The sequence below is a fragment of the Scomber japonicus genome, chromosome 13 (assembly GCF_027409825.1).
Source record: "Scomber japonicus isolate fScoJap1 chromosome 13, fScoJap1.pri, whole genome shotgun sequence".
NCBI classification, from domain to species: domain Eukaryota; kingdom Metazoa; phylum Chordata; class Actinopteri; order Scombriformes; family Scombridae; genus Scomber; species Scomber japonicus.
In genome coordinates this window covers 10329256-10343302 of record NC_070590.1, presented here as the reverse complement: position 1 = coordinate 10343302, position 14047 = coordinate 10329256, and the positions used below count along the sequence as shown (strand labels likewise).

The 14047-nt window shown below is 41.2% G+C and overlaps 1 protein-coding gene across 2 annotated transcripts in view; it reads right to left on the bottom strand.

Annotated features, from left to right (window-relative positions):
- The window catches only part of LOC128371915 (rap guanine nucleotide exchange factor 6-like), a 149892-nt gene that overhangs the window by 92847 nt on the left and 42998 nt on the right, over positions 1–14047 (bottom strand). For both annotated transcript variants that reach the window (XM_053332311.1, XM_053332312.1), the window contains exon 5: positions 3549–3618. In XM_053332311.1, coding sequence (XP_053188286.1) covers positions 3549–3618 — 70 coding nt within the window. The remainder of the gene's footprint in view (positions 1–3548; positions 3619–14047) is intronic.

The window sequence follows — 14047 nt, the reverse complement described above, 5'->3', positions numbered from 1 at the left end:
AGGGGTAGTTAAGGATTAAGTGCCAAAAGCTCTTGTTCTTATGCTCCCCTGGATCTACTAGGTGGGGGGGGGGGGTTTGACTAACACGCCTCAATATGCTGATACAATGTTAGTATGGCACTTATATTCTACAAAGGTGATAAAAAGAGATATACGAGTAAGCGGTCTCCCTGCGTTGGCACGTCTCCCCCCTCCGAGATCTACAGTATTCAGACATCACAGTCAAAAGCAGCAGTAAATTACAAACAACAACATGACGACTCACAGTTGTTTCTTTGTCGCTGTTTCCTTTATCAATCTAATTTATCTAACTCTGCACGGTCCTTCAGATGTGGTAGTTATGCAATGAGCAAAAAGGGACTTTTCGTTCCTGAGTTTAGTTGCTGCGGCTCCTCGTTTTCTAGGACGATTACGTGATCGCAAAAGAAGCATCAGTTGACGAGAAGCAAATTTCATGAATCTCACCATGTCGTTCTTTCTATCTCTCCCTCTTTACTGTCAACAACCTAAAACAAACACCACACATGATAGTCCTGATTTACAACATTTCTATATACTGTGTGACTGACCTATGTATGAGTCGTGTGAATATGATATCCACTTTTTGACTGTCGCATTTCAGATGTGCTGACATGCCATCACTATTTATTGTGTCAACTGGAGCTAAATGATTGATGACAGTTAATTAATACAATCATTTGCGTAGAGAAAGGTTACAAACTGCTGCGAGAGAAACTATTTTTGGTTCTCTTCAGCTGTAGAGGAAATATGACTTCCTGCACACCGGGGGATTTTTTCCTTGTAAAAACTGCCTGAAGCACCAAATGTAAAAGCTTTCAGAGTGAAACTGGGTAAATCATTATAATGTTACAACAATCGGCAATGAAGACAAGTCAAACTGCAGCTGGGGGAGCAGCATTTTAACCCGGCGACGTTGACAGAATGGATAAAGTGATTAAGAAGGATGGGTCCCTAATTGGCTGCAAACCTGACACTTTTGAAGTTGTGGTGGAGAGAGAGGAGGATACTGAACAAACGGTTATCCATCCAATGTGGATAATCCTGACCACCCTCTCCACCCTCTCCACCTCTTACTGGACAGACAGCGGAGCACTTTCTCTGTCTAGATTGGGGAAAAAAACACAACAAGAGGACCGACAAAGGAAATCTTTCCTGCCCGAAACAATAACTCTCACCTCACTTCAGTCTAAGAGAGAACTCTCTGTGGCAGAGCTTTATAGTTTATCCAACCCCCACTCTTGTTTGGTCCTTCAATAACTTTGTTCACAGTGAATTTGAACATCTTTATCTATCAATTTATCTATGAATCACTCACTTGCACATTATTTCCTCTGTTTACTTAAAGAGTGAAACTGAGTGACGCTCTGTTTGAGGGTGATAAGGTTTCATCAGTGTTCCCCTTGGCTACGGTAATGACACTTATGTAATCCAGTACAATAACAGTAACAGAAATACATGATGGGCCGTCCCTTACAAAATTCTGTAGAAAACTGTCAAATCTGCTATTTTGGGCCTCCTCCTCTTTTTCGATATATATGTTGCCATTGGGATCCATATTTAGAAAGCACAATGTCTCATTTCATTGCTTTGCAGACGACGTACAAATCTATATGCCCTTAAAAACAAATGAGCACTAAGGTCAACAAACCAGCTGCTCCTGGCTGTACCTCGGTCCAGACTCTCTACCCGTGGGGACAGAGCCTTCTCAGTGGCGGCCCCAGAGCCGTGGAACAGCCTACCTTTCCAGGTTAGAGCTGCACAGTCTGTAGAGCATTTTAAAACACTACAAAAAACATATCTTTTTTCCTTGGCGTTCAGTCCCAGCTAGGCGAGAATCCTTGGCTTTTTACTTCTATTTTATTTTTTTTACTTTTTTATTTGTTTTTATTCTAATTTTAGTTTTTAAATTGAGCTCTTACTATTCCTTTATTGTTTTTATTTATTATTATATTGTATGTGATTATATTGTATTTTAATAACTGTACAGCACTTTAGTTCAACTGAGGTTGTTTTTAAATGTGCTTTATAAATAAACTTGACTTCACTTCACTGTTAGAGGACAAGGATAATATACATTTATGAAGCCACAAGGTCAAATCTGTGCCTTTTTTTTTTAATTCCCTGTTTGGTAGCATTAGTGAAACTAGCGCTACCTGCTGCTTTTAGTGTAAAATTGTGCTGCTTATCCTGTCTCATCCCATCTGATCCGTCTAGTCCCTCAGACACAAAAACTCAGGAGGGAAGATGGAAGAGCAGGAAGGACATTTAGGAGGGGGGAAAGAGAGGAGGGGCATAGAGAGACTTTGTAAGCACTGCGACCTTGTGGAAACAGACAGAAACACATTATATATTTATATGCAAATATGAGGGCATGATAATCTTAAATTGAATTATGGAAAGAAGACTTTTGAAAGATGCAAAACTCTTTAAGACTGGTCCTGTTTGGAAAGATTCCTGAAAACGATCATCCTTCAAGCATTTTCGTGCATTAAAAGAAACATGAAATAGTTCCATTAAAGCGTGATGTAAATCTCACATTTGTGGAGCTTGTCTATCAGTCACACACTCACATACTGTCCTGTCAGGCTCAGAGCGGTCACAATGATTTTATCTGGCTGTTAACATTTTTAAGACTGTCACCGTGACATTTTTTGACAGATTTGACAGATGCTTCGGTCAATAAAATAAAAGGATGTTGGGAGATGATGCTTTCGACTGTTTTTATTTCCTCTGTGACAGAAAAAAACTCCAGCAAGTTGAATGGGACGTCCTAAACAATTTTAGGGCTGACTAATTCTAAAAGACAACTGTGAACAGCCTGGAAGGAACTTGCTAGCCTAGCAGCATTAAGGCTATAAACAACCCATAATGCAAGACTCTCTGTTAGAGCGTGTGTTTCTGTGTTTTGGGGGGTATTTTTACCTTTATTTAATAGGTGACAGTGTAGAGATAGACAGGAAATGACTGAAATGTTCCTGAACTTGATTATTGCTACATTAGCTATTCGGCAAATGCTTTAGCAATTAATTCACACCCTGCTAAAGAAGATCATTTGAATTTGAATATGAGAACAGAGAAACATTACATACCGAGGGGAAGAACAGAGATGGCAGAGACAGGCAGGAAGAGGTGGAGAGATGAAAGAAAAGGTGAGAAAAAGGACAAACAAGAGAAGAGTATAGGGGGAGAAAGATGACAGAGAGATCAAATAAAGACGAAAAACAGGAATAAAATCAAAGGACAAAGATGGGAGCGGTGGGAGGATGAAAAGGGAGGAGTTTAGTAAAAAAAACCAGAGAGAGAGAGAGAGAGAGAGAGAGAGAGAGAGAGAGAGAGTCAGAGGCAGAGGCAGAGAGAGACAGAGAGAGAGGAGAGAGAGAGGAGAGAGAGAGAGAGAGAGAGAGACAGAGACAGAGACAGAGACAGAGAGAGAGAGAGAAAGACAAAGACAGAGACAGAGACAGAGAGAGAGAGAGAGAGACAGAGACAGAGACAGAGAGAGAGAGAGAGAGAGAGACTCTACTCACCACAATCATTTCTGACGGCTCCAAAGTGATGCATTCACAGCCTCGTCTGCCCCCCAGCTGCTTTCCAAAACTGCGGAGAGAACAGACACGCACACACACACACACACACATATACATAAGTGTTAAAACAGAAACAAACCCAAGGCTAAGAAAAGACAATTCTCACACACTGTCAGTGGCGACAGATGCAGTCAATCACAGCCGCCCACACACATGTGAACACCAGAATTAAAGGCCATTGAAACGTGGTAATTTCCCAAATCAAAGAGGAACTGGGATTAAATGTAAAACGATACCAAGGTTGTGTAGTCTTACACTATGTGAGAAGTAACATCTGTTAGCAGTACTGTGTATCAGTATCTGTCAATTAACAGCAATAAGTCCTGTAAAAAGAATTGGGCAAATTAAACTGACAGAATTCCCTATGTACTGAGGAAGCTTTAATTATCAGTCAAATTGCTACAAATATTTTAGTTACTTTTTTAAAAAGGAAAGCCTCCAATATTTTATGACACGTTCAAAGCAGTTTATATGATTCACAACATCTTTATAAAACCTTTCCAACATGTGGCAGACACTCTGCCTATAAGGAGGAGGATGTAACAAAGATAAAACAGTCTTCTGACATGGACCTGTGGGTATTAGAGCAGTACAGCTGAAACAACAGATTGTGGTGAAGGTCCTAACCACTGAAAGAAGAGAGTGATTTGAGTAGATCAATAAGTCTTTGAGGCTAACACCCCAACATATCTGTGTACAATCCACAGAGAATAGAAACACAGTCATTTCCTAATCAACTTCATCAACCAGCAGAAAAACCTATTTAATTGTCACAAATAAACGTTGGTCATTTCTATATTTTTACATGCTGAAATTCATCATTCAAATGAACAGATACAACTGAGCTCAACTGTTTCAGTCTTCATACCTAAGTGAGGACATTTTTAATACTTAAACTGGACTCAAGAAAGATGATTGTGTGATTTAAAAACTGAGATCCAAAACAAAGGGCAACAAAAACCAATGTGAACATGCTGTATAGTAATATTAATGAAACAGTCACATGCAGCTCAAATGACCATAAGTCCAGCTTAAAATGCACTTTTTGGGGGAAAATCTCATCTATCATACAATATGCCCATGTAACATATGATAACATAATAGAGAAGAGCTGAGTGCATTTCATACAATCAACATGTTTCCTCAATACGATCAATGAAGGCACTGTTGTGTTGTGGTGCCACAAATGATGAAAACTTCACCAGATGTGCTGGACTTCTACTCCATACGTACCATCTGTTTGTGTTTAGTGTAATTAGCACACTGGCCTTCCAAATACCAAACTGCCTCATTCACGAGGACCATTTAGGACTGGCCAAGATCAGGATCAAACCGGGTTACCAGAGAACATGATGTTTTTACACAATGTGGGTCTTTGTGTGCAGGCTTTGCAGGTTTAGCTCTAGTCTGCTGTGGTGACTGATAAGTTGGAGGAGAGCAGCTGATGCCGTGGTGAGGTCGTGTAGGTCAGTCTGTTTCTTTTGTCGTCACATGAAGATTCTGCATGACATCTTAGTTCATTTGAGAACATGTTGGGTGACGTGACGGGGGGAAAAAACCCTTTGCTAAAAATGTCTCTATGCGTCTTTTTCATCCCAGCCCCTGTTATTAAGTACAGGAGCAAAACATTTTGGGCAGGATTTTTTTTAATCAATTCTGATTTGTGGCGATGCATTTTGATATCTATCCAAACACAAAAGTCAAAAACACAAGAAGCATTTGACTTTAAAGGCTCTAAAAAGTATTTTCTCAATCATCTTCTCACTAGGAGTAATTGGTTCCTACTTTATCCCTCTATTTGCTGCCAAAGAGAACAATTTTGGTTATTTCACATGACGGATTTCTGTTTCTCTTTTTATTTTAACCTCTTGTTACTGGTATGAACTACATATGAATCAGAATCTGAAGACAGCTGATGAAATGTTCCGATTTAGAGCTGCACCAATTAGTCAATTAATTCATTAGTTGATTATTTTTCTCATTTTCAGTCATTTTAATAAGAAAAAATGTTCAAACTCTCTTGTTCCAGCTTCTTAAATGTGTATATTTTATGTTGCATCTTAGGCTTAAGGAAACAGTATTAGACATTTTTCAACATTCTCTAATATTTTATAGGTCTACCGGCTAATAGATTAATTTAGAAAATAATTGACACATGACTCAGTAATGAAAATAATCATTAGTTGTGGCTCCAGTCTGTTACAGTTTGGTAAAGGTGAAATTGCTTGTTTAGTCCAACAACAGTCTAAAACTTAAAGATTTCCAATTTACTATCATACAAAAAAACAGCTGACACTTCACCAAACACTCTCATGACTGATGACACTGCAGAGTTAGAATTGTGACCTTGTGCACACAACTTCAAATATGAACTCAATGCCACAAAGAAAAAGTGCTAAACATGTATGCTCCAATGTTTTCTGATCAATTCTCATCTGGATCATTCAAAGCTTCATTTTTCAGACTTGTGGTTTTAATGCTGTCACATTGTGGTCATGGGCCACCACCCACCATGTATGTTCAGAAGATACCCTCCCACTGTCGGTATCTGTGTTTATGCACACGCTAATTAAGCATGTCTCTGTGTTTCCCTTACTGTGCAAGTGAGTGAGAGTGGAAGAGATACCCCCCGTCTGAACAGCTCAATCACTGTGTTCAGGATTCCCTGAGAACAGACTGGGCTGTGAACATGTCTCGCTCCCTTTGGCATGCAAGAGTGACGACTCAGCATTGTTTAAGGACTGGGGGAATCGGCTGGTTTTAATTATGGAAGCGTGCTGAGCTGGGAGAGAGCCAACTTTCACTCTCACATCTCCTCTCTGATTACGTTCTCACACCGTCTCTCCCGTCTCTCATTCCCTCCGGTTTCTAATTTTTTTATTTATTTTTTTGCTCTTCTCATTACTTTCCTTCTCTTGAAGCTATTTTCGTTGCTCCCCTTCGTCTCCACTTTCTTTTCTGGTCTTCTGTTGATGCCTTTTTTTTTTTTTTTTTTTACGTCAGTCTCTCCGACTCACCCCATTCAATCTCATTTATTCATCTTTTCTTTCCTGTTGTTCTTGTTTCGCTTCCTTCCCCACGTCCTGTCCACTTTATTTCTCTCCCTTTCGCATCGCTGTTATCTTCCTCTTTTCCCTCATCTCATTTTACATTCCCTTTCATCGTTCCTTTCTCTCTTCTTTACTGTTGGTCCTTTCTCAAAAAAAAAAAAAAAAAAAGAAGAAGCAAACTTTAATCTCATCACATCCTTAATCAGTTTCACACCGGCGCAGACATTAAAGCTTCGGGGCATCACACGAAAGAGCAAAATCCACAGCCGCTGGGAATCAACTACAACCATATCTCATGCTGTTGAGCTAGGGCCAAATTAGCTGTGGCTGGATTTATTTGGCTTTTTGCCGCCACACATACTTAAACACATTCTGTATTCACATGTTCTGCAGGTCACCTTCGAGCATCCATTCCTGCTGATAAAGCCCTGCACAATTAAAGAGATTAGATTAGATTTTCTACATTAAGCTAAATAATTTACTGTATGTTCAAAAATTCATTCTTCTCATATAGTGCATTGGTCAGGTCAATCCAAAGACAGTAAAAAGCATTATCCTTTTATAACCTATACAACCCTCTATAGCATTGACAGAAAAAATTGTTAGGGAGATTATTTTACTGTGTTTTTTTTTTCTATCAGCATCAATTAGCAGCTCACAACTTTACTGACCCGCTCTCGGGAAATTCTGCTTTTGCTTGCTTGCCTACATTGAGGTCAGAGGTCAGTGTCAGCTGTAGAAAGCATTCCTGGAGCTGCGAGGACTTTTCTGTCATCTGTCAATGACACTTCAGCGAGAAAGATGCTTGCCAACACATGGGCGAGAACACCAGGTCCACCACCAGTTAGTTACTTGTAAAAAATACGTTTCTTGAGACATCCTGAATGAGCTTAAATAGAACAGCTATATTTAAAAAGCGCACAGTGCTGCCAGGCAAAACTTAAGTGAGTGAATAAATAAATGCATAAAAACCCATAGACTATCTATGAAACGGTTCCTATCTAAACATGAACACCCAGTCATGATTTGAAGAGTTCCCAGGGAGGAATGCAGTCTGCCGGGCTCAGAGTTCTCTCAAAGCCCTTAGCCTGGAGGTCAGCCCGACTCTTGACAGATCTCTCCACACTCCACTGAGGCGAGACGCATGGTCCCTGTCAGCGCCGCACAAAGCCTGCCAAGCCTGCCAAGCCTGTCTCCTCACTGATTGTGTGTTTGTGAGTGTGTGTGTATGTGTTTGTGTGTGTGTGTGTAGGGTAGTGAGACTGGTTGTGTGAGACAAACAAAGCAGAAATTCAGTTTGTCAATGATAAAGGACCAGAAGGAGAGCTACAGTCTGCAGGCTTTCATGCCTACTGTATATGCATGGCCCTTTTCACACAAATGTTCAGGAGCATTTCCTGTATTGGGTCACGTGTGAATGGGAGCAGGGATCGATATTCAGATCTTGATTGCCTACCTCAAGATATGAGAAGAATGCAGGTGTGTCTATGCTGTGAATGAACATTGCAGGGACAAGCACGTAAAGGGTTGCGTCCATCTATCGCTTTCATGTGTGAGCGAAACGGTCGCCAAACAGCTGACGACGTATTTGATAGGTATTTGGACGGATTCCGAAACAAGGAGCTCCTCTCTGTCTGTGCATAAGAGGAGTTTTCCGTCGTGTACCTGGCATTGCCCCCATCTTCTTCTTCTGTTGAGTTTTATATTGGTTGTCATCCATAACTGTTGCATAACAGCCATCTGCTGGACTGTCTCTTGCTCTATCAGTTCCAGCATTACCATAACATGTGTGAAAAAGGTGCAAGACAGAAATGTTCCTGAATGTAGCTGCATGTGTGAATAGTTAAACTCACTAACGTTGCCTCAAAAGGTTATTCCAGTCATTTACTGGGATGTATGGACCTACTGCATCCCCACAAAAGCCGCAGAATCAACATACTAGGGTCAAGTAAAAGTGGGTAAATGAGTTTGTGGTAAGCTGGTGCCTCTGTTTGCGGCTGGTGTGAATCTAGTTTCACAAAGGAAATAAGACAAACCACATTTTAGCAAAATCTTTGTTCCGATACCCCCCCTGGATGGTCCATGTGTGATTATTTTGGCGTCACTATATTCAACCCAAAGAGATTCATCTAAAAAAGTCATTTTAAGTCACTGAAACAATTACGTCTATGCCCATCTGCTACAACTTCACAGATTTAATTATCCTATAAGTCACGTCCTTCAGTGATCTTCCCACAGCATTGAAGCCGTGCCTGTGCTGGATTCCAGCAGGTGATGATTTCTCTCCTCTCTTTTCCTGGAGAAACAAGTCGTTGGCAGAGGGGGGAACAGGTTCAGCTCTCGTCCAGTGACAGCTGCAGCACCCTGGGCAATAAACCGTGACAGCCGGCACAGAAACTAATGCCACACACGAACTGACCAACACCTAAACACACACACACACACACACACACACTCTGAGCCAGTATCAAAAGCCTGGAAAACCCAGTGATGTGATATTAATGAAGATAATATCAAGATGTCTTAAAAAATGAACAAAAATCAGGATAGTTTAGGCTTTGGATTTGCAAGGCAACAAGTGTTTAAGTCAGAGTTTGCACATTATGGCATTGTGATGTATAAATTACGTTTAAGAATATTTGTATCATTCGTTTGATGGAATTGAGAATCTGATTCAACTCACATCCGACCTGAGAGCTGCATACATGTTCATTTTAGAGCACAATGGTCAGAGCAGAAAGGTGCAGCAACACCAGAACGTTAACTGACGGGAAGATATTACATAAGCCAGAAACAAATCTTCTGCTCTCTAGTCAGCACACAGGCTTCCAGTTAAGGAATTAGAGACTAAAGCTGCAATGACTTCCTGTTTAAACACGTTTTGTTATTTGTTACAAATTCTTTTAGCAAAAATGCCAAAAAGATGCATCTTTGGGTTTGTGACTGTTGGTATAATATTATATAATAATTAATACAAAATAAAACATTTTGAAGATGTCATCTTTGATTCTGAGAAATGATTACAGGCATTTTTCACTTATTTCTGACACTTTATAGATCAATCAGTCGAGTGGAGATTCAATAATCAACATTGGTTGCCGCCTTGTTGGAGACTATAACTAAAAAGGTGGAAAATAATCGCTTTGATAAAATGTATGATACACATTTGCAGTCACTTGTTAAAGATCTGCAAACCTGTAAAAAAGTGTTGTAATCAATTACTTTTTTTTGCAGAAAAAAAAATGCCACAAATGAACCGCCTGCTTGCTCTAAACTTTTAGAAAGGCTTTTTTGGCAACAGCAAGAGCATCACTTTTAAAAGGAAGAGCTACGTTATGCTGCACAGTGCGTAGACAGCAGAGTGTAATTTGAGTCAATAGAAAGTTTTCAGAGAGTTTTGGTACAAAATCTGCAAAAAGAGATCCAGACCCATTTAGCAACCATGTTTCCATGGTTATGATGACCAACAGTAAAGACAGAAAACCACAGACCACAGTCTAACACAGGCAAAGGCACACACACACACACACACACACACAATATCCTACTTCTTCATTCTTCTGGCTCTTCTTCGCAGTAACTCAGACCACTCTGAGTCATATACAGTAAGAAAGACTGGAGAGTTGGCCAGCAGTCAACACTACAGACGAGACCACCAACACACACACACACACACACACACACACACACCGAAACACACAAACACACATACAAACTGCCAAACCGACTCCAAGGAATGACGTAGTGGGTCATTCAGAAACATTACAATTCATTTGCAAAACAATAGAGTGATGAGTTCAGGGGCCGATTCAAACCTCAGCGTTTCAGAGCCAAACAGAACAGACAGCTGCTGCTAAACTCCAGTGCAGCGAGTTTTTGTTTCTTCATAGCTTAGAGAGAGATGAGCGATGACCCGTTCATACATGACTGAATGTAAATGTACTGTAATGCTGTAATCTTTCTTAAAGTGCAGAAAGTTCCATGAAAAACAGTGTTGTGAAGCCTCAAGGAAGAAAACACACTAATATATGGGCAATCCTTCTTTAAAATAATTGAGGATACATATATAGTTTCATAGTTTGCATCAAAATCCAGATATGATTCAGATGATTTCATATTTTAACTTCACACTAAGTCATTAATAATTTATCAAGAACCACAGAATAAAATCTGCCAACACAAACATTTCAACCCAGAGCCTTAAGCTCACTTCGGACCTTTTTTTTCTGTGTGTGTGTGTGTGTGTATGTGTGTGTAATGTAAAAGCATTAACTTTAAGATAATCAGTGCAGATAAAGAACGACAACACACAGGAGTTAGCGGGGTGTTTTTCAGAGCTGTGGGGCCCAGCGAGTGGTAAGCTATCCTGCCACAGTGCCATGGGGAATTCCTGGCTATGTAGTTGGTTAGACGATGGCAGGCAGGAAATGGAGCACGCTGGGTAGAAAGAATGCACGGAGAAAGAGAGAGAGGGAGTTTTGAAAAATCTCAACTGAATTAGCCCCACACAATCTGCTGTTAGGTTTGTAGTGACGGTCAGTAAGAGCTCAAAAGAAGAAATAAAAAACTTGAAACTAACCAGGAACAGGAATTTTAGGGGTCCACTTCTTTGGATTCCTTGTCAGTGAAATAAAATCCAGCATATTATCCACAGTGAGTCGGAGGAAAAGTCAAATATTCCACTAAAATCCAGGTATAGATCCCAGTGTGTTTGCTTCATACTCCAGAGTGTGAAACAAGGGAAAAGTTTCCTCAGAAAGCAGAAGTAGGTGACTGTCAAGCTTTTAGTTTGTCTTTAACTGAGGGAGGAGTGTGTGTGTGTGTGTGTGTGTGTGTGTGTTCCCTCCCGCTCTACTCTGTTCTGTTCTGTCTGTCTGTCTGTCTGTTCGCTGGCTCCAGGGAGGTGTGTGTGTGTGTGTGTGTGTGTGTGTGTGTGTGTGTGTGTGTGTGTGTGTGTGTGTGTGTGTGTGTGTGTGTGTGTGTGTGTGTAGCCTGCTCATTTCCTGCCTGGATGTGCTTCTGGGCTCCAGGCAGGCAGGCAGGCAGGCTGCTCAGGAACACATGGCCAGCCACTGTTCTGCCAGAGGTTCCGCATTCCTCGCACGCACACACACACACACACACGCGCACAGACACGCACGTACAAACACACACACACACACACACCACTCCCCACTATTAGCTCCCTCTGTGACCCTTTCCAAGACCCCCTGCTGCTACTAGTACTCCAACACACATACACACCCCTCCGGTCCTTTGGCAGCAACCTTCCCCCACCCCACCCCGCCCTTTACTCTGTTATCAACTGAACCACACTGGAATGAAAACACACACACACACACACACACATACACAGAGTGCTAGTTGCCCTGAGGTTATTGATACATGGCTAACTACTGTCGCTGCTACAATTGGTCAGTTGGTGCTTTGTGTTGTTGTTGTTGGACACATCGTCTCACCAGCTAATTTGACCTTTTTGTTCTTTTAATCTCTGTAAAAACCAGCCTTCACTACATAAACACTGCAACTAGCCTGTCCATATGAACGCTCAAACTATTAACATTCCTCCTGTTCATACTGACCATGAGAAGTTCTCCTTCCAAACATGCTTACAATTTAAGTGATGTGGGAAAAAATCTACAGTTCTCGTTTCAAGCAAAAACACATTTAAAAATTGATTAAAAAGGTTTGTTTGTTTATTATATAACATGAACCTTCAGCCTAGAATGCATTCCCTCTTATACCCCTTTTGCACCGAGCTGGAGCCAGTGCTGGTTCAGAGGTAGTGCTAGAGCCAGTGTGCAGTTGGTGCTAATCCAAGCACCTCTTACGAACCTGTTGCTTTTCCACCGGCAAGGAGCCGCAAGATTACGTCACTTTATAACGTAGCCAGCACGCGCCTTTGAAGCACTTCCATGATTCACCAGTGAGAGGCAGCAATATGGCGCAAGGCCAGAAACGCAGAAGAAGAAGAAGAAGAAGAAGAAGAAGAACAAGAAGAAGAAGAAGAAGAAGAAGAAGACGACAGCTCTGGCAAAAAAAATGATAAAAATAGTACTTTTAATCAACACATCTTTAACCCTCTGTAAATGCCACGCTAGTCAGCTAATGAACGTTAACCCCACTAGTCTGCTAATAAACGTTAACCCCGCTAGCCGGCTAATAAACGTTAGTCCCGCCCCCAGTCCGCTGACGTAATCGGTTCTTGCTTTAGACCAGCAAAGAGTTGGTTCTCGCTCTGGCTCCCGTTCTGAGGCTCGGGGCTGGAGCTTTGACGGTGAAAAAGCAAAGAACCGGTGCTTAGTCAGGCTCTGGCTCCGAACCAGCACCAGCTCCAGCTCGGTGGAAAAGGGGTATTAGTGTCTTCTTCTTGGCGCTTATTTGGCCCTAAAAAAAGTGACCTTTTCCCAATCACTTAAATTGAAAGTGAAGCTATCTTTTAAGGTTTCAATTACTGAATGTCAGCGTTGCCCATTTAGCCAACGCTTGTTATCAGTTGTTTTCAGTTCCAGAGGAGCATCCAATATCGACTCAAAAAAGTGTTTTTCCTACACTTGGATGTTTAACACAAGAATGCTGTTTTCACATTCATTTGCTGAATGCGGGAAAGTTTCTCGGTGCTCATCTGAAATCTGAGTTCAAGGCGTGGGCCCTATGAGCATGATTTGTAACATCACAACTAGTTTGGAAGCCAATCGCGGACTAATATGCAGTGAGAAGTGGAAACCTAAAGCCTCCATTGCACATACACAGAGTGGTCCTTTCAGTAGAGTGGGAGACATTTTGAATAAAACAGATGTACTGCATTCATTCAGTATACTCCTGTCATGTGGTTCATCATTTTTCATTACATCTCCTGAGAATTTATTAAACTGAATTTTCCTCTTTGGGATGAAACTTACAAAAGCTGCTTCCTTTTCTATGAATTCCACTCATATTAGTAACTCTGTTAATGTGAATGGATGATGGTATGTGAGCCATGATTTTTAATGGGAGACCAACGCCCTTTAGTAGGCAACACTTTCACTTAAAAAAGGTCAGAATTTTTTGGATTTAGAAATGACTGGACTGACAGGACCTGCCCCTCTCTCCTTTTCCGTTCCTGGCATGTGCTGATTCTGTTTCAGTCCAACTACAACAACAGAGGGAGGGTAAACATGGAGCCGAGGCCGACCTCGAGCAATTTATGTTATGGCTTTCCCTATTACAATTAAATCCAGTGTTTAAACAGGTGCAACATCTCTGCCAAAAACTGATTAAACAGTCTGGCTGATCGAGAGGAAGAGCCGGACAATCTGGGTTTATCAAATCCAATGTTCCCAATGAACCTCCACCCAGAACTCTGACCTCTTCCCTGACCAACCGATGACAGGACAAAGACTATTGACT